A 22,054-nucleotide genomic window follows, 5' to 3' on the forward strand; every position below is an offset into this window, starting at 1 on the left:
CGCGACAAAACTTGAGCAGCAGCCTCTTGTCAGTTTGGTACTGCAGCCTCTCGTCTTTGTCTGGACGGCGCCATTGTAGCGCGTAAAGAAACCGAGGAGCATTGTTTTCAATGACAAATGCAGTCTGATGAAAATAATGCAGTAACAAAGCAATTACATCAGAAAACTATAGTCCAGTGGTTCCCAAAGTGGGCGCCAGCGCCCCCCTGAGGGCTTTTGCGACCATGAAGGGGGCGCTGGCTAAAAAGTGGGCGATTGGGGGGCGCTGATAGTAAATCGGGGCAGTTACAAGAAGAGGATTGCAAAGCATTTTTTTGCCATGTTTCTCTTCAAAATAATACAAAAGACGGTGGCTATAAGAGCTCTGTGGCAGATATTGTGGCAATTATGTTGGCAACGTCGCTTCGCAGTGCCTCACAAGTTAGTTGAGGTCGTAACGTAACGCATGACAATTTGAAGCACTGCGATTACGCAAATCCGATCTTACTATCCGAGAGTATTTTGATTTAGCGTTCGTCTTAATCTATCTTTGAAGTCTGTCATCAAAGCAGTGAATAAAATTAAAGCGCACACTCTGAATACACGCTTATTCAAACGATTGTGCAATGAGAATGATGAAGCTTTTGAGCGCTTACTACTCCACACCGAAGTACGATGGCTTTCCAAGAGAAATTGCCTTGCACGATTTTATTCGCTGTTTGAAATTGTCGTGGAATTTCTACAGAGTTGTGACCCTGGCCTTGCGAATGACGTCCTGGTTGTGAGAAATGATATCGCCAACTTGTCAGACATATTTTCCAAATTTAATGAATTGAAATTATCCCTTCAGGCAGTAGCGGCGCCACGGGGGGGACTGGGGTGGACATGTCCACCCCACTTCTATTTATGGTCAATTTTGTAATTCGTCGAGATCCGATGAGAAAACTTGGGGGGTGTATGCAGAGGGTTAGGGGGGCCTAGTGACTGCGTCATAAATTAATTTCAACTTCTTACTTATGAATTACTGTTGCAGCATTGACATACGAAGAAATAAAGAATCTTCATGGTTATCGCTCTATTGTATTGGTTGATTGTAGTCTAATTTTACCATTTTGAGGTGATGGCTTTTATCACAGCTGAGACACAAGCTTTGTAAGACCTAATAGGCAAAGGTTTTGATGGGGCCACCAACATGTCAGGCAAGGATGAAAGTGCACAGCAACACCTAATTGCAGCGGGTGCCAAACCGTCGGCATATTTTTCATTGTTTTGCACACCGACTAAATCTTGCGCTTGGGCACAGTGTTGAAAACGTAGCGACAGTCAAAACAATTGGTAACATCTACAACTTTATGGACTGTTTTCCCAAGATACATTTTTTTGTATAAAGAGCATTTTAAAAAGGATGGAATCACGTCTGGAAAAATTGCATTGCACTCGTTATCTGATAGGCTACTAGATGGTCTCATTGGTCTGCACGTTCAGATGATCTGGATGTTGTTATTAACAGTGGCGGCTCGTGGCCTCTAGAGGTGAGGGTGCTGCAAGTGACCTCCCCTCTGCAAAGTTCGCCGAAGGCGAACGCTCCGGCGGGGGGTCTGGGGGGCCTCCCCCAGAAATTTTTGAAAAATTACATTGAATTTGGTGCGTTCTGAGCGTATTTCCAGCAAAAATTGCAATGAAAATAATCGAAATTAATGTATTGATTACCTTATACAAAGAGTTGTCACAGACATAAATTTTCATAATTCAGGTACAAGTAGATTTTATATAACGAGAAGTCTCAAATACAGGTGGAGTCCTACTGTTTTTTTAAAAAACTCCATGGTGTTATGGGGTGCTGGGTGTTATGACGGAGGTTTATTCAATTTCTTCCAGCGCATACAAGCAAGACAAAGTGTAAACACATAAAAATAGCACTAGAAACAGCAGCCAATCGTTAAAACACGCATAGGAAGTGTGTATTGCTGCAGCGAAATAAAATGCATGGTTAATGCACCTGAAATGAAACAAAGGCCTTTACAAAACATGTACACAGCTAAGAAGCTGTAACTTCAGCCAGGGATACTATCTGGTAGGTTACTATATCTTGCCCCAAGGAGTAACGACAAATAAGAGGTAACACCATTCTGCCTCATAGTGAAATTCCTTCTGCCGGTTGCAGTTTATAGTAAGTACCCAAGGACCAGGACTACATCACATAATATTTAAAATAAACAATTTTTCTTTGTTTATTGGGGTAATATAGTTAGGAAGATAGACTATAATAGTTTGGAAGATGTAATCAAACAGTAATATTGAAATGAATGAAGAGACCAGGTTCAGATAATATACTGTAGTTCTCGTAAGTTTTGCTTTGAATATTAACGTTTGACCGTGTTTTTTGATACAACCCTTTTGACGTACGAAGGAAGGCGATTGCAGCATACAATGAATGCATTGAATACAGCGAACGCATTGCAGCAACAAAATTGAGCGAACAACATCGCAATGACACACACAGCTAACTCAGACAGATAACAAACCGCATAACACATGTAGAGGTGTGCTTACTTACACATTTAGGCGATGACGTCTACAGTCGGTCCGGTGCCGTGAACCATTTTGTTAGGAGGGCTAAGTCCAAATAATTTTCACGCATAACATTTATATTGCGCCACATCCACAGTGCAAACTATGCTCCTGGGTACTTTGCATGACAATGGTGATAAATAATACGGTATTTTCAGTCATAATGTTCAGTGAAATAGAACGTTCTCAAGCGAGTTTTGAATTCATTTAAATTTTCAGCTTCTTTTACATATATAAATAGGCAAACAATCCCAGCAAATAGCAGCAACAACTGGGAATGTGCGATTTCCATATTGTGTCTTACATGAAGGGTTGCACAAGACCAATTGATGTTGAGAACGCAAAGTTCTGGCAGGTTTGCAACGAACAAGCTAAGTGTCCAGATAGCTCTGCGCAAAGCCATGGAAAACTTTATAAATTTATAGACATTTGAAGCGAATACCATACAATACTGGAAACCAATCAAGGGATTTTAGTATAGGAGTAATATGCTCATGTTGACGCTTAAAGTAATTAGTAGAGTGGCAGCATTCTAAACTCTTTGAGGACGCAAAATAGCACAATGTTATTTAACAATGAATTTGAATAATCAAGCCTGGATGTTACAAGTGCATGAGTTAAAGTTTTACAAGCATCAACAATCAACATTTATAAACTGGCTGATGAAAACAATATTTCTAAGATGAAAAAAGCAAGATTTAAGTGTCACTGACAAAGTTTTCCAAACACAAATGTTGATTTAATGTTACACCAAGCAATTTAATTGAGTTAGAAGAAGAAAGATTAATAATACCGTACCGTACTCAGGGTAAGGGTCATGTCATTAAACTTTGAAATACACCGTTTTGGAGAAAATGCAATAAACTCACATTTTTCGATTCAGTTTTAACATATTATAGTACACCCAATTTGAAATATCAACAACATATTTTTGGAATTTTGATTTAATACAACACAATAAATCTTCATCAGTAACATGCAAATACAATTGTATATCATCAGCATATGAGTGGTATGAAAGCCCATGTCGTTGTAGAGGCAAAACAAGACAGGCCGAGAACAGAACCCTGAGCAACTCCAAAAGAAAGGAATGTTGCAGAAGACATTGAGTTTTCAATTGCTAAGACTGAGTTCCGTCAAGGAGAGAATCAGTCAAGTGCCATTCCTGTAATACCAAAATATGATTTGAGACGATTTAGAAGAATTTTGTGATCAAAGGTAGCCTATCAAAAGCAGCTGAAAGATCAAGAGAAAGTAGAACAACGCTATGATTAGGCTACAGTCAAGTACAGTAACACTATCATTATGGATTCTTAGTAAAGCTGTTTCTGTGGAGTGATGTTGGACGACAAGCAGATTGATTGATATCAAATAAATTTTGCCCGTAAAAGTCCAAATGAAACTTCCAGCATAAAACTATGATATATAGCATTCACTAAAAATTGTGTATTTGATGATACAAAACTTTAAAAATTGCAACTAACCTCAACTGGAATGCATTGATCGTTGCAACACTCATATGTAGTCATCATGCAAATGAAGCGATTTCAGAGCAATAAAAACAGTTAATACAGCAAGCATGAGAACTCTCATAGAAGTAATATCACAGCGTTCTAAGGATGAGTGGTGTGTAGCAATTAAAAATTAGCTTAAGAATGGCTCTGAACATAATGAAAAGGTGCTTAGAAACCTAAGAAAAAAAAACCTAAACCTTAGTGTAGCTATCACTTTGCAAGCAACTTCTTCTTTTCATCGAATATGGCTAGGGTTAGGAGTTTATCGATTAGTACAAACAAACAATTTATTTAAAAACTAAATCCATTCGTCGGTTTTTAGATGAAGCAAAGCAGTCAATCACAAGATCATTGAAATTTTCTGTTTCTGAAATCAAGTCCTTGCCAATGGAAATCATTGCTAAAGCTGATAATCTGTCAGTGGTCATTGTACTACGTAAAAATGTTTTGATTCGCTTAAGGGTGGAAAAACAGCGTTCTGGCTCTGCAGTTGTCATTGGTGTAGTAATAACAATTTTTAACAATTTCACCAATTCTAGAAATATTTCTAACATAAGTTCATCTGATGATAATGATCCCAATAAATTTGACAAATTTTTACCCATGAAAATATCTTCCCTTGAGTACAACAAAGAAAGTTCTCCTTTCAGCTTTTGTTCAGCAAGCATGGGATATGCCTCAACACATCTTTTTAATATTTCATTGGGAAACTGCAGAAGATAAGATTCAACATTTGAAAAGTTCAGCAACTTGCATGCTTCCAGATGACCAGTGAATTTATACCTTTCTCTGCATTGAACAATTATTGTGTCACAAACCTCTTTTGCTTCATGTGCCCTGCTGTGGTATGATGTTCTCTTAACTCTTTCATCCGGTGCTGATGTTTCATCCAGACTATTACGGATATTTTGAATAGCAGCAGAGAAGTTAGATAAGTAAGAACTGATTCTAATTGCATCCGTTGTAGATGATTGGAGATGCGAATACAAAATATCTACATGTGGCATTACTCTGTAAAAAAATTCTAACCAAAACAAGAAATTAGAATCATTTAGCATTCGCTTTATTCCACTGGCAGCATTACCTGTAGTTTCTGATCTAGATTCCTCCAATTTACTGCAGCATTCAATAAGGGAATCTTTAAGGTCGAATACAGTTTGCACTGTTCTGCTTTTAAAGTTCCACCTAGTAGATGGAGAACAAGGAATTCGACGATGTGCAACTTCTTCTAGTGCAGACATTCGCTGAGGAGAATTGGAAAAAAATGATGGAATTCCTGACAAGTTGTTAAAAAATATTCTAGTATTTCTACACTGTGAACAAGATTTTTGTAGAACTAAATTCAACTGGTGAGCATAGCAATGCAGGAAATGAGCATTGGGATGAACTGCTTTAACTCTTACTTGAACACCACTTCTGGGTCCGCTCATGGCAGCTGCACCATCATAAGTTTGTGCAACTAGCTTTCGCGGGTAATTTCTTGTCAAAAGTTCTAATTCTTGCAACAAAACTGACGATAAAGCTTCTGCTGTTAAGTTTGGTGGATTAAAGAATCCCCAAAATCTTTCAACCACCTTGCCTTTACAAACATATCTGAAAACAATCACCATTTGTGTTTTGTCATAAATGTCTGTGGTTTCATCACACATAACAGCTAAAAAATCTGTCTTATTAATTTGATCTCTAATGATTGTTTTGCATACTTCCATGATTGACTCTAATAGCTCATTCTGAATCATCTTTGACGTTCCTTTGAATACAGAGCTAGAGCTAATATGTGCATTTAAACTTGAATCAAGTTCACATGCAAAATCAATCAAACCTTTAAATACACCAGGGTTTCTTGAATCCGCAGTTTCATCATGACCTCTGAGTGGCAACTCAAATTTCCCACACAATTTGATACAGTTGATAATTTTTGATAGAATTTGCCGATTTTCTTTTACTTTCTCATTGTGGCGAGCAATTGATAACCTGTATCCAGAATCAAGTTGGGAAGCAATATTAGCTGTACCTAAAAGAGATAAATTTACCATGTTGTTCAAATGAAGTTGTGATTTATCATGTCTTGTTATGTTTCGATTGATATGATTTAAATCTTTAATTCCAGACTTTGTCCATGATGTATCACCACCAAACAGCAAGCATGGAAAGCAAAATAATGCATTTTTTGAACTGCAGCCACATAGCCACAAGTTAGTTTTGTATAAATTTTGATTAAAATGCCGGGTATAACTTCTACTACTGCTGGATGGTGCTCTTTGTGAAATTTCAAGGGGAGGTGTTGGCCTACCTTCAAGTTTAATATTGATCTTTTCTTGTAATGATAACCTATTGAAAGTTATACTTTGCAAATATTGAACAGAGTTGTCCATGACCAGATTAAAAAAGCTTTAAAATTCAGTATAATGATGATAGCACAATTTAAAAACAATAATCTTACATAAGCTATGTGTAGGTAAAATAAAAGATAGTCAGGCAGTGTAGCCAATTTAGCAGCTTAGTTACAAAATGGGTTGCCAGTACAGGTACTTATTCTATCTGTCTACAGTACATAATTAACAATTCAGTAGAATAATATATCCATACTCAGGCTATAATACTCTAGAGACTGGTTCAATATCTCACAGGTTAGTCTTAAGTGCCCTACCTGCCTACTGCTCTTGCAGCCATGTATGCTAAAAATTACTCACTGTAGACTGATAGAACAAAATCCTGAGTATATAATGTTATAAGACAAATCTAGCCAATGAACAGCTATTTACAGGCTAAGTTATGTCAAATAATAAAACTTTTCTGCGTTTCATAGTCTATGGCCAATGACCGGTAAGCTGTCTAAGAAAACCACCAGTGTATGTGCTTATCTGAGCAACATTGGAACACAGTCAAACCGTTGGGAGCACAGCTCCCAGAGGCGATCAAGAATCTTCGCTTTAGCCTGTGCTTGCGGTTACGTCAATGGGGTTTTCCCCAAATCGTCATAATAGAAAGAACACCCTTCGTGGAGCTACCTGGTTGCTCAGCTCCACAGAGTTTCCATTCAAATTTAAAAAAAAAATGTTAAGAGTGAACATGCAAAAACAGCGAAGGTAAGTTGCAGCAATACATTTTTTTAGAATCATCGCGATCAAGGACGTCGAGGAAAATTTTTGCAACGGTAGTTTCAACAAGTTCTATTTGGATGCCAGATCGCAGAGGGAGCTGCAGCTCCACAGCTCCCTTTAACGAGCCGCCACTGGTTATTAATGTAGCCTATATCCAGTAGGGTGTACCATTTTTCAAAAAGTTTTTAGAAATTAGTGCGGCTATGTATCACGGGTTTCCACTTTTGTTAAAAAGTATTTTGGTGGAGTTTCAGAATTTTCCCGCCAAAACTGTGGTTCTGCCGCCATTTTGAAAAAATGGCGGCCGGATGAGATATCATGAAGATCTACAGCCTTAAACTGGCGCAATGTGATCATGTAATATGTCGATTACAGGGTTTTTGGGGTCACAGAACACGAATCTGAAGTCAAAAACGCTCTACGTCAACAATTTTGCAAAGTGAATTTTGACATGTTGATGTGACCACACTGTTTTGGACTGCAGATTTACATGAAAAGAGCATCTTATTGTCATTTTAACCTTAACCAAAAGGTTCGAAAAACAGAAGTAAACTGTCCCAACTGGGTAAATGCCTTAATTCTACACGACGAAGATCTTCATTAGCTACAGTGACTCGAAGAGTAGCTAGTGATCCTACCCAAGTTACAAGATTCAGATCAGTTATGCCACTGAATGAGACGGCCGGTGAAGCATACCCGTCATTGGCACAAACACTAAAAAGAAAGTACTTCCTCATTGGGACCACTAGCACAGACTAGGTGTTTCTGAGCTTCCTAAAAGCTCTGACGTTCTAGCTAGGCTGTTGTTCCTCAGAGACGAAAGTCACAGAACGATCAACCAATCCATCGTGATAGCAAGGGAGGAAATTCGCCAGGTATGGAAACATCATTTTGGCGTGGGTTTGGTATTTAGTAAGAAGAACGAGAAACAATCTGGAACAGAGAAGGAATTGTGTAAGGTTATTGTTAAAATGCGGATATAGACCGGCATCTGAGGAGTTTGTATGAAACTTGTTATCAACTAGAACTTGATTCTAGGCGTGAGAGGAATAAAAGTGATTTATTTAAAAAACGTTAGCGTGATATAGAAGAAAAGCTCAAGGATGCTCTGAATATATCTAAGACTACCTCGCAGTCAATTCTCATGCATTCTGGTATCATTGACTGGGAGACAGATCTGGAACATCTGAAAAATCAGCTCCAGCGAGATCAATTAGGTTGCGCATTGTGCACAGATGCTCTGCAGAAGAGATGGGACTTAGCTAGAGAAAAACTACACGTGCAGCTGGTGAAAGGAAATAGAAAGAGGATGTTGCTGACCTTAAAACAGTGAAGTTGGAGTAGGCTACAGATGAAGAAATATAAAGCGACAACTGGAAAACTCTTGAAAGGAAGAGAAAGAAAATGAATATTATGTTGCCTACAGCTTTAACATCTGATCGACTTGGATTGAGCTATCGGCAAAGAACAATGTTCGTGGCTGCTGTGGCTCGAGCGTCCGGCATACAAGTGTGATATTAATATCTCAGCCACAATAGCTCATACTGGCTAATAAGACTAGGTCCTCTCACTCCCAAAATATCAGAGATGAGTTCCAGGCCCCTGATTTGGAAATATTTCACTGAGACGATAAGATTCTGAAAATGAGAGGATATGTTTCATCAGAACGTCAGAAACTAAACAAATTCACTTTGAACGTAAGGGTGGTCAACGATATTGCGGAACGCGGGATTAAGCTATTCACTGATTCTATTGACAGGTGTTCGGACGAGAGCCACCGGCAAGCACTCTTGCTTGTTGTGCAAAGGCACAGAGAACAGTTTTCAGATTACAAAATGCTACGTTAGCCAAACTCAATTGTCAAAGAAATTCGTCAAGAATTTAGTGAATTGGGTGTTTGCTTAACTCTGGTATTGTGTTGATGATAATAAAGGAATAGCATGCAGAAGAAACAGGGATGGATCATGTCTGAGAGTGATTAACTCAAATTGTTTGTAAATGAATCGTGTTGTCATTTCAAAAGTTTGACAATAGTTCAGGATTATTCATTCTGGCGTGAGGTATTCTTGATCAGGTTGTGTCCATGTCTGTAAAATTTCACCATTAATTTCAAGGGGTAAAACTTCACTTTGCAAAATTGTTCTCGTAGAGCGTTTTTGATTTCAGATTCGTGTTCTTTGACCCCAAAAACCCTGTAATCGACATATTACATGATCACATTGCGCCAGTTTAAGGCTGTAGATCTTCATGATATCTCATCCGGCCGCCATTTTTTCAAAATGGCGGCAGAACCACAGTTTTGGCGGGAAAATTCTGAAACTCCACCAAAATACTTTTTAACAAAAGTGGAAACCCGTGATACATAGCCGCACTAATTTCTAAAAACTTTTTGAAAAATGGTACACCCTAATATCCAGCACTGCTGTCAATGTTCCAACAAATGTCAAACGAAGATAATGGTGTAGCCTATCTACTGGATGTTTGTTCCGCATCAAGCAAACTGAATTTGTTACTGCTAGTCTAATTCTTCATAAATGCTTTTCGTTAAGTAAAAAGGCTTCAGATTATTTAAAAAGTGAAGAAATGGATCTCACCACTGGGGTTGCTGCTATCAACGACTTGACAAGAGCATTTGACTCACTGCGTTCAGAGGAAGATTTTACCAAATTGGTTTTCAACACATCGCTGTTTGCGGATAGAAATCAAATTACCAGTGAAACCACTACGCCGGCTAAGCGATGCCGCTACCCACCAAGCCATTTCCGAGGTGGTCAGATATTATTGATAGGTTGCAACAGTCTTCCGTGGAGTGAATCTGAATCCATTACAGAATAGTTAAGACGAGATTTTTTTTTATCCTTTGACAGAATGCTGAATGAACTTAAAAAGCGTTAGGCTACTCGGATCAAACATGTGAATTAATGTCAAATGCAGCTGCATTTTATTACACGCACATGTCTCCATCAAATTTGCCTAAAGTTGAATATTTAGTCGAATTCTATAATTTCCATGAAAATCAGGTTGGACAGCAATAGGATCTTCTTTTTTGGGGTCAGCTAATTGTCACAAGTGGAAACTAGAAATTGAAAAGCACCAAAGTGGACCGTGTGGTTGTGTCTGCCTTCACTTTTGAAATTGTGTGGAAAAAACGATCTTAAATCATTTGTACAGCGATTTGTTTCAAATTATTGCTACTGTTGCTACTTTGCCCATGACTGTGGCATCTTGTGAACGTATCCACAGCAAAATAAGACAATAAACTATTATCTGCGACCTGCCATCATTACAAAGACTTGAACATCTGGTGCAGATCAGCAGTAAGCGAGACATTGCCGACAACACTGGTCCTCAATAATGGTGAAAGCTTTTCAACTGACCTGCAAGCGCAAAATAAAACTTTAGTGCAGTGATTCTTAACCAGTAATGTACGCGCATACAAAAAATATTGACGCCGTCAGCGTTAACGCAAACGTTTGAAAAACCATGCGCCGTATGCGTCAACGTAACTTGTAAAAAAAGTTGGCGGCGTCAGCGCATACATTAGCGTAAACTCATTTTGTTTGCTAGGTGTCAAACATTCACACGGTATAAACCACTCGAAACAAACAAGTTTTATGTTGAATTTCCACGAAGAAACACAAGCATCTGAAAGTGTTCATCAGACATTTTGCTGTGTTTTGGTTCCAATATGTCTTTGCCCATTGAAAACGTTATTTCAACTGCAGCGCTGGAAGGTATTGGCGTGTTGTAGCGAAAAAAAGACATTAAAAAGTAGCCTATGCGTTGACGCTATGCGCTAAAAAACCGCGAAAACTTTACGGCGTAGCCTCAAGCGCAAACTATCCAAAAAAATGTGGCCGCAAGCGTTAGCGTAAACAAAAAGTCTACGCCGCATACTTGCGGCGTATACGTAGGCTACGTCTCTGTTCTTAACCTATGGCAATGGGTATTATTAGGTACCGGTAATAGCCAGGTTTTTTAAAATTTTGTTTAAGGGGCCACCCAATAAGTTTTTATGAGGCCGCCTATCATTGCAGCAGCTCCATGACATAAAATAACGACAAGCTTGCTAACATAAAGATCGTAGTTGGCAATTCTATGGACCGCAGAGGAAATGTATGGGAGCGTTTGGCCCCATTCTATTCTTTTGTTCATATTACCTCAAAATATTTTTGTCCACCCCACTCATTTTTGGCTGGCGCCGCCCCTGCCTTCAGGGTAACGAAATCTCGTGTTGTAAACCTATCAGCAAAATTTAGCTAGACGAGAATTTTTCCAATTTTCAAGCTTGTACGGTATCAACTTGATACCATTGACAAAGGCATAGGCCTATCTGATGTTGATGTAGAGACGTACAGCAATCATCTTCAAGCAGTACACAAAGGCATGGGAGTTCGATTCCAGGATGTAGGCTATTCCAGTTAGTAATCCATGACTGAATAATCGACCCATTCTGTGATATTTCCGAACATGGAATTCTTGAGGAGGAATTGATAACATTGCAAAGCGATTTTGCACTCAAACCGAAGTTCAATATCTCGTATCAATCGTTCTGGCTACAGAACCAAATCAAAGAGAAATACCCTCACGTGTAGAATCGGGTCAAAGTTTTCATCATTGCCTTTCCCAGCTCATACTTAGTGGAGCGTGCTTTCAGTGCCGTGACAACGCTTCTGGATAACAAAAGAAACCGTCTTGACATAGTTAAACGGGGAGACTTAAGATTGTTCCTATTCAAACTGAAACTCGATATCAAGAGGCTGATGGCATTGCACCAACCTCATCAGTCTCAATAGAGTTGGACTTTAAGTTGTGATGAATGGAAAATAACTTTGGTTTTACTTTTTTTGTCGAAAGGGGCGTTTGATACTTTGTTCGTTGTCCAGGAGGGCGCAATTAAAAAAAAGTTTGGGAAACACTGCTATAGTCCAATAGGCTACTGACTTATCCGAAACAGACAAAAAGCTAAAATGAAGCAAATACTACAATGCGACAAAAAAGACTGGGAATTGCCAAATTAAATACGCACGGCAACTCCAGTTGCGAAATGTAGGATTAATTTGGCTACCAAAAGACATGTTTAAAAGCATTAAAAATTTATGCTTGCACAGTTAGTAGCTTAAATAGCTCACTTGCTACTTTACTAAGAGTTCAGTACAACAAGACATTTCACACTCATCTCCGGTCAAACCTTAGTCAGAGGACGTTCCAAATGGATCTGTTGCAACACGTATATTCACCAAGTTTAGGAATTCTTCTTGAATGCCATCTGGTAGAGATTGCATATTCACAATAAAAGGGTTTCTAATCATTTCTGTTTCTAGTTTGATGAGTTGTAGGAATTTTTAATATCAAACTAAAACAGCCTCATTGGAACATTGAAATCTTGGCAGTTTCTCGTAGAGGATTTGAACTACTGAGCAGGCCTGGTAACCGAGATTGGCAGAGTGAAGTTTCTCCTTTTGTCTGTGAATTATTCTATCCACTAGGTGTTGCTAAATGCAGAGCTGTCCTTGAAATGCGTTGCTTGAGCTAGGGACGGTACATTACGGGACGCGCAACTCCGTTGTTCCTTCAACATTAGAAGGGTCAATTGCCAATTTGACATTTTTTTTACGCTTTACTGCAGACTTGCTTTCAACTAAAAACCTTAAATTACTTTAAAACCAACTTAACTCTTCTTATATAACCCATAAAATGTAAAATATTTTGTAAATTAGAAAAAAACGTAACCCTTCTAGTGTTGCGGATAAGCCAAAAGCGGATGAAGTTTCGCATCCCTCTGATCTACAATCCCTAGCTTGAGCGCACACCTCGAGTGCATCCAATCCATTTTCGTCTGAAAATAATTTCCGGAAATTTTTTAAAAAAATACTCAAATTGTATTTACGTCGTGTATTTTGCATTTAACTGTTAAATGCAGTATTATTAGCTACTTTACTAAAACGCGCCAATATGCTGCAAGAAAGCCACAAACAGTTTTGCTGGACTAATTAGGATTTGCCGAAAACATAATAAAATTGTTATCTCGATTTGTGCAGTTGGCTACGTGCGTCGTGCATGCGTAAAAGCGCCAAGTCTGGTGTTTGCTGCAACGTAAGCAGGCAATAGTCTTCCTTTGACATATGTCTTTGATTCTGCTCAAAGAAATGTTTTCAAATCTAGGCAGATCCACTCAGACCTTATCCTTTCTTGAACCATTTTCACTGTATTCTTTCTGAAAAAAAAAACGCGTTGATGCGTATTGCGTATACTACATAGTGTGTTTTAACTGTATAACTTGTTTAAACACATTTCTAACTCAAATAATTTTTCTTCCACAAGTTGTGTTTGCCCTTCTAAATTTGTCTGTACACCTACGTCATAATCTTGCTTTTACAGTATTTGCGCCCATTGCGATAACATACAGTACACTGCGACACAACAGACAACAGGAAGCAGCAAAGTGATATATATAGTCTTCGAGTCATCTGCTCCTCTTGTTTTGGCTTGTCATTAAGTGTCTTTGTCGAGACACAGCTGCGTGCTCTGGAGCGGTGTCGAACCCACGTCCTTTCGAACGTCGCGCAGACGTTCTTACCAGTAGGCTGTTTCGAAATAGCTTTGTTCTGGTACTTCATAAGCCAGGTTAGGCTAGTTGACCAGAATGTTTAATGAGAGTTTCGTTTTTGTTTTGAGTTTTCCACGAAACGAAATTGTTTTCCTTGCACAGCAATACAAAACGAAATTAACACTGTTATTTTTAAGTCAAAACAAATACAAACAAAATTTCTATTTTCAAATAATTTTTATTTTGTGTTGTCTTTTAAGCATTCCACAAATTTTGCTTTGCATAATCAACAGAAGAATGTGTTTGTAAAGTAAATTAAAATGAAAGAATTCATAATCAATCACAAGTCTCACTGCACGTCACCAGAATCTATTAATAAGAATATTTTGAACGTGTTACTTTGACCTGCAACAAACTCTGCTGATCAGCAAAGACATAATCTTCTTTCAGTTTTCACTTGCAGAAAAAATATTTGCAAAAACACATCAAGGTAACATCAGCCTTAATTTTGTCAGTGTTTTTTAAGCTTTGTTGTTTACTTGCATTTCTCCATTGAAACTAACCTCAAGTATTTGAAAATTTAATCAAAGTTGTCAATCAGTACGGAGGATGTACATATGCAACGAGACATCAGTGATCTCACTTGCAAGTTATTTCTGTGTCCAGAAAGATTCTGCAGAAAGACGCTGCAGAACAGTGTGACTGGAGAGGAATTGAAAATAAACACAAAAATGAAATGAGATGTGAGATAATTGTCGGAAATGTTTCTTGCATTCTTGAGGTAAACATAGAGGCTAAAAGGTTTGCACAAGCCAAACGGTGATATATAATAATAGTAATATTAATGGCTGCTAATTAGAAAATATGAAAAAGTTTTGATAATTTAGATAAGATCTGAATTAAAATGTAGATGATGGGGCCGAGGCCACAGACCCATCAAAATGAAATCCCGAAAGTAACTGACGATGTCTTAGTGAAAAAACTATAGAATTGTAATTTAGAAGAGTTATGGGCCACTAAACAAGATTGGCAGCCCTATTTTGTATTGCAACGTAACCAACATTTAATCCAGCAACTGGCTCAGAAAAAATTGCGCTCTATAGCATTGCTGTGCATTAAAAATAAATGTTAAAATAGATACCCAAAGACATTGCCAGTTTGCTTTGCCAAAATGGTAAATAAAAATTAAAAATGGTACTGAATCTAATTCCTGCTTGGCACTGCGCAATGGAATGGATCCGGGTAATAATATACTCGGTTGCGCCTTTATACGGCTGCACTGACACTGTCTGCTTTGTAAAGCGCTGAGGAGCAACGCGTTCTGCGATGGATACAACGCTATATAAAAACAAGCATTAATTATTTAAATCTGAGTTACTTGGCTTTAATGCCTAATGTTCAACAAGACAAACTTTCTACCAAAGCTCTTTTTTAACCAAGTACCTTTACAAAGTTTACACCAACATACCATTTCAATATGAACAAGTCAGAATGTAAGAAGACCATATGAATATGTATACAGAACAAGGTTCGGCCACCGGGTTCTCCAAACCATTGCAAGGTCTTATATCAATTAGGCTACAATCTTTTATTCCTTTAGTCGTTTTTTATTTTTACGAAATTGTTTTTTTTTCAAAAATTCAACAAAATGTTATAGTAGGCTAATTAGTAAGCTACTTTTTTATTTGTCTTTGTCTTTTTGTTTCGCTATAGGTTGTGTAGTAATTTTTTTTCTAGTTTATTTTACTAGCGGCACTACCTTCTCTTGACGTGAATAGACAACTTTGAAAATAACTCCGGTAACAAGAAAATATTTGTTTCCATGATTTGACTTTTATCCAACCAAATCTGTGAAAATATTTCCAGTAAACAATTTCTTATCAGCATGAAAATTAAGACTGAAAGAAAATGTTAATGATAAAATCAGAAGCTTTCCGAGTATTTTTAACCGATACTTTCATAAAGACACCAAGCTACAAATGTATGCATGGATTATATTCTATGACAAATATGTCAGGCATTGACGTGGCATGCAATAATATTTACCACCGCCACTACAGTATTTTCGAAACAAGATTGTTGACCACACCTTTGGACGTGTTATGCCAATGAATTACCCCTTGTACTTCACGGCTCAATTACGTGTCATTTTGCTCAAAAACAAATCAGTTGGGTTGAATAAAAATTCTTCTACAAAATATTTTTTAAATTTGGTCTTGGAAAAATGCATTCATAACATCGTATATTCTGTCTGTAGTTTTATTGCAGACACGATCTGAAATATGATCTTATTATTATCATTATAAGCAGAGCTGTGAATGTGGAGTCGAAGTCGGGAGGATTTAGGAGTGTCCGGAGTCGTTAAAAAAAGCCAACTCCTACTCCGGCTTAATTCAAAACGATAAACAATCAAAATTTTGTTTGCAGTTTTTGTTTAAAAAGTATTGTTTCCTGTTCTCTGTATTGCGCTCTAAAACTTCACCACAAAATAAAAGCGTTTGTTCTTATCAGTTTTTATGAAAGTTGCCGTTTCAATTATAATTACAATTGAATACCTGAAAATCAGAAGGGCCCAAGTCCAAGTGATACTATTTCGAGAAAGTCAAAAAAACTTCACAATTTTTTTTTTGTTAAAGATATCAAAGCCTGGTTAATGTGGGTAGTTACTCATGGGAATAGACAACAAAAAAGCTGTATTGTGTGTTGCTGTGCGTTATAGTTTATGCGGAGCGGATCGTCAAACTCACTGGATTTGGACCCTTCTTATATTCAGGACCTCAAAAATTTGTAATGCACTGCGCTTTGCTTGGATATATTGATAGATAGCACCTTGCCCACTGGCGTAGGAACCCCCCCGCAATACCTGCAGTCGCAGAGGGGCCCACACCTAAAGAGCCCCACGTTTAAGGGCCCTCTCGTGGTTGAAGACCTTTTTTGTTTTGAAAAACAACTTTTTTGGGACAAAAAACGGAGCGTTTCTTAGCTGAAGATGCAGTGACAAAAGCCATGCAGGGGGAGGAGGGGAGGCGCTCTCGCTAGGTACGCCACTGACCTTGCCCCATTGTCATAACAAAATACATTCGTCATGAAAGAAATCTGAGACTTTTGTTATGTACAGTAAAAGCAGTTTTTCAGTTCATTGCGTAAGATAAAAGCAGTTTGTGTAAAAAGTAACTCTTTAGTTTTCATAGTCTGAGTTTTGTGCATCAAAGAATGCATCTTCCGTTGTATCGAGTTGGTCAATCATGTCTCTTGTTTCTTGGTGCAAGTATTTTTTCAGTTTGATAATATCTTGCTTCTTCGCAGCCTTAATCAGTACTTGGCTAGTATAGCACTGACTAGCTTCTATAAGGTATGAAGAGCGTTAGACTTAAGGATCCGAAATTTATTTCGAACGAGTCCCATCATATTCTTTGAAACGTCAATTTATGAAAGAATGGCTTAAGAATAAGAATGTATATGGCCTAAGAATGTAAGATATAAAAAAATTTATTATGAAAGAATGGCCGAAGTCCTGGACTTGGGCCATTCTGTTAATCATACAAATTTATTTGCCTTCGATAACACGTTTCAAAGCGTGGATTTGGATCTTTCATTTGCTCATAAGGTAGCGCTAGGCGTTAGTATTACGATGGTGGGTATAACTCATTTTGCCAAAAATGTGGACTTGGGCCCTTCTGATTTTCAGGTATTCACTTTAAAGTGAAATTTAATTTAAAAAGTAAAGTAAAAAGGACAAAATTGAAAAAATAACTTGGCAACACTGAAGCCGGACTCGGACTTGGTGTCGGCCAGTTATAAACTGAGGAGTCGAATTTTTACATTTTTTGCCCGACTCCACAGTCCTGGTCATTAGACCTACTTATTGATAAAAAATAATATGATGATAAAAAGAAATAAAAAGATGAAAAAATGTTAGACTTGTGTGTTTTGAAACCTCGACTAAACCTTTCTTCTTGAAGCACACACAGTTTTTTTGACAAGCTGCTGTTAGGCTATTCATGCTCAATGGGTTCATTCCCAGACAATGAAAATCTTTGTGTAGGCTTTTTATATGTTTACATATCACAATGTTGGTAGCCTATAGTTCTGATGGTCCAAGCGAAACCAAAAACTGTCAGTGCATAAACAATCCAATTGCATTTCGTGCAGACACATGCAGCCTATAGCAAGCTACTTTAGTGTTATCCGGCCAAGAATAAAAAAAAACAAAAAAAAAACATGGACTGATCCAGTGCTTATTGCATTTCATGGTCAGAAATACCATCAAACATAAGTTAACAAAAATTTAACTTGTGTCTCTTATTCAACAAAGACTCCAAAATAACTGAAACTCTTTTAATAAATAAAATCGTTATTCTCTTTTCGTCATAGTGGATTTTATAACTTAGTTGTAGTAACCTACATTTCTCAATTCATTGTTAAGTTTTTAATTTTCTTCAGTGTAAACTTATTTTGATATTTTCATATGTCGATTATTTTGATAAAACAATTGCCAAAACTTGTAGCAGTGTTACTGGTTAAATGAACTACCTGTCGAAAATACGTTTTAGCAAATTCAGCAAGCACTTGATGAATTTAAGCTCATCTGGCCAATCAATATTGCCCAGGAATTTATTTGATAAATTTTTAGCTTGTAAAGGTGATACACATCAGAAGTTTGCCTTGTCTTTTCAACATAAAAACCAGTCTTTATAGATAAAACAAATATATTGCTTCTAATAATGCAGAATCATCGCAAATAACAAAGTTATATTGACCGCAGTAGGAACTATAACTTTGAGTAGAAGATATCAAAGATTTCTTTAACTGTAAACAAAGGCTTTTTTAACATACTTTCTCCGTTCAGTTCAGTGGAAAAACTTTTAACAACTTAAATCAAAACTATTAGCAACACTATTTTATCTTCATGAAGTATAGGTCTTCTTGCAGCTTTCAAGAAATTTGAAGCAAATTCATTCATTAGATACTATGTCTAAGTTTGAACTATTTTGTGTTAAACAAACTGTGTTTTCATATTTTGATGTGTAACACGCACATCCATTTAGACATAGCTTAATATTTTTTATGAGTGCTAGATCACAGTTACCTGCAGAATATCGATTTGATTTTTCAAAAAATGTTTGATGTGAAACAAAAAAAAGTAGGTTATTTTACTGACAAATACTGTATGCGGCATAACATTGTTATCTTGTCCAAGAAAACAGATAGCTACAAGGTAATCGATTTATTTTAGCAAATATTTTATAATGCAAAAAACAGTTTGCTTTCAAAAGTACATTATTATTTAAGATTAAGCTACAATGAGCCTTCACACTGTTTTCATCATCTGTCGTCTTTTCAGTAGTTTCTAATAAGGTTACATTTCGAATTATCTCATGTGTTATGTTTTGCTTCAGGAAAGCCAGTAGGCTATAGGCTTCTGAAACCATCATTGAACATGCAAAATCCCGCAGTCATTCTTTGGCAATTAAACTGTTTAATTTTTTTTTTGTGTGTGTATTGAAACATCTGCTGCATGTTTCTGTTTTTGTATTGTACGAAGTCAGTCAATCAGTATACCAGGAAGAAAGGAGCGTTCTTTCCGGCTATCAGCACAAGGCTGAACCAGCATGGTATTAAAACTACACGCCGAATATTAATGCTACATGTATAGATCATAATAATTTTATTTCCGTTGGCGTTACACCGGGGAACATCGAAAAAGCGACCCCATCAATTACAAAGGATTATGAAAATCTACAGCTGTTTGTGGAACTGGATAAAAAACGCAAAAACATTGTTATTTTGTGCGGTGAAAAAAAATGATGTTATAGGAGTCGAGCTTAAAAAACATTTTTTGAAGATATTGAACACAGGTTCCTTTTGAAGGACAAATTTTATTTTGCAATAAAAGTGGCATTTCTTGACACAAGCAAGACATAGACTACATACAACGAATACAATCAACACAGTAAAGGACAAAAGCACGAGCGCAACTAGAAAGGCAAACACAATCAAAATGGTCAGGCGTGCATTACTGAACCAAAGCGCATTTTATTAAATTGAAAAACTTTTGTTTTTCTCAAATTATTTTTTGACATGTTATTTCTTTTTAAGTTGCTTTTTTCAGAAATTGGTTGTTCAATACTTTACAAATGTATTACTTTAACGGTCATTTATCTCAATAAGACGATGTAATTGGATGTCGCAGTACAAGTCCATGCAAATTCAGAAGTTTTGCTTACTCCTACCCCAAACAAAAAGATGTTGTGCAAAGATCACCCTACCCGATATAGAAAAGACGAGTTTTTCACAGATTGCATTACTGTACAATGAGGTAACAGCAATAAGTATCTAACAGCAGTGTAAAATAAATAATAAATAGGTTTTCAATGCAATATTGCAAATGCGATGCAAGTAGCGGCCATTTCATTGAAAAGGTCATTTGAAGGACAATAATAATAATTAAAAAATTTAGGAAAAATTTAACAATGCCTCATGATATTCATTTGACCTCGGCAACTTTGGGATCAATCACTGTAGTTGCAGTGTTTCTTTGCGTGATTCATAGTTTTGTTTGGGTTTTGGATCAGGAAGGGTATAATGCATTTAGTGGGAAAGTTACTTGGAACTTTTGGTTTTGACCTGAAATATACAATAAGATAAAATATAAAAGTGTTTTGAAAATTTCTTTTGGTATAATTAAAAAATATGGTTTGTTTATGGATAGGCCTAACGCATTGATTTGTTTAAGCTTATAACTTTTTTGTTTATTCCTTATGAATTGCAAGAAAGGAAAGAATCGCTCCAAATGATTTCTTAAATAAAAGATAAAAAAACAAAACTTCGAAAAAAATACTAAGCAACCGTTTGATAGTAAAAATCCACACATGTAACGATTCTTCGATAACCGAAACAAAGAATACTAAGTAACCAATAAAATAAATAACTTACTGAGTTATGAGAGTTGCTAAAATTCTCAAAAGTTGTTTTTTGTCCCCGATTCTGCCTGAGCGATCCGTTGAATAGAACTCGGGAGCGTTTCTTGATAAACGAGTTATTATCTTTGAAGCCCGCGCGATGTTGAACGTGCGAAGTTCTTTTTCTAATCCGTGTTCCAATTTTCTTAAACTGCAACATGTGATAATAATCATTTTATTATCATTAATAATTTAATCATTACGTTTCATATAGATATTAATAGATAAAAGGTAAGGGTAAAGTTTAAAGCTATAATTCTAAATTCAACGCACATGGTATTTCAAAATTGTGTTTTTGGTTATCAATGCCATTGTAGTTAAGATAACAAAAAATGGTATCGAAAACAGATTCAATACACCATTAAAAAAATATTTCATATAATAGTTCAACATTTTTAGTTTTAAAAATATGTAGATTTTTAATACCAACCTTGGCAAACTCCGGGCTTCTGCAGGGTTGAAGCTAGCGATCGATAGAATAACAATAAAGAAAATGCAGGAGAAGGCGAAGCTGAAATTCATCTTTACAATTTTAAGGTTTCTTTTGAAAACTTGAAGCAAACTTTGATTTTCGCTGTTACAGAGGTTTGGACCTCGGCTTGTCTTCGTGTAAGTCGCTGAGTTAACTATGCCACTGAAGAAGCTGTCACCGCTTTATATAGGCCAAGAAGGGGAACTTTCTCATTACTGAGGATATGTCGCACCTTTTTCTCAGCTCGAACATCCATTCTTTCACGGGACGAGGAAAGGTATTTTTATTATTACTGCAGGCTTACTTATTTGTGTGATCCTAAAGCGTAAATTGTAAGTTGAAGCAACGTTAAACTGTTCTAAAGGACTTCTAAAACCCTGACCGAATTGAATATTCGTTGATCTTATAGCTTAGAACATTTCAGACAGATTGCGTCTCTTTTTGCAATGCCGACAAAATCAAACAGCCTTCCACTCTTGATTTCCAGTAATCACATGTTAATATTTGACAACCCATCATTGGATAAAACGACTGGACAATTGATCTTCTGCCTGCGTCGTTTTTTATCATTTTATATGAACAACTTTAATCGTTTCTACAATTTATCCGTTGGAGTGAGCAAACAATGATGAATTACAAAACTGTTCATTATCGATCGATTTCGTGATCATGGACAGAAGTATGGCTGTGGCGTCGTCTCTAACGTCACAATACAGATTTATTATTACTGTATTATTATTGCAGAATGAGATTACGCCATTTTAATCGTAGACTTTTTAAACGTTTACTTTCAAGAAACCAGAGTTGCTGATGATCAGGAATGTCGCGATTTGGTGACTCTATCAATCCAATTTTATTGTTTATAGGCTACTATATATGCATAAGCGGTCTGAGCAAGGACA

General features: G+C 36.9%; 2 protein-coding genes and 1 long non-coding RNA gene across 3 annotated transcripts; all 3 read right to left on the reverse strand.

The window, feature by feature from the left end:
* Nucleotides 1-1,663: 1,663 nt before the first annotated feature.
* Nucleotides 1,664-4,206, reverse strand: LOC145777614 (uncharacterized). Its single transcript, XR_014290334.1, has 2 exons — nt 4,035-4,206; nt 1,664-3,715 (listed from the first exon to the last, which is right to left on the reverse strand). It is a non-coding gene; the product is annotated as an uncharacterized LOC145777614 (long non-coding RNA).
* Nucleotides 4,207-4,351: 145 nt separating this feature from the next.
* Nucleotides 4,352-6,100, reverse strand: LOC145787721 (zinc finger MYM-type protein 1-like). Its single transcript, XM_082599563.1, has one exon. It carries the CDS (start codon nt 6,098-6,100, stop codon nt 4,352-4,354), a length of 1,749 nt encoding a protein of 582 aa, XP_082455689.1.
* A 13,483-nt stretch (nt 6,101-19,583) lies between these two features.
* LOC145779819 (uncharacterized) lies at nt 19,584-21,288 on the reverse strand. The gene is made up of 3 exons (XM_082591472.1): nt 21,111-21,288; nt 20,655-20,831; nt 19,584-20,345 (listed from the first exon to the last, which is right to left on the reverse strand). The coding sequence occupies exons 1-3, from the start codon at nt 21,200-21,202 to the stop codon at nt 20,231-20,233; spliced, it is 384 nt and encodes a 127-aa protein (XP_082447598.1). The 5' UTR covers nt 21,203-21,288; the 3' UTR covers nt 19,584-20,230.
* Between the last annotated feature and the right edge of the window lie 766 nt (nt 21,289-22,054).

This window comes from Aplidium turbinatum, chromosome 1 (genome assembly GCF_918807975.1).
Source record: "Aplidium turbinatum chromosome 1, kaAplTurb1.1, whole genome shotgun sequence".
Taxonomy (NCBI): Eukaryota; Metazoa; Chordata; class Ascidiacea; order Aplousobranchia; family Polyclinidae; genus Aplidium; species Aplidium turbinatum.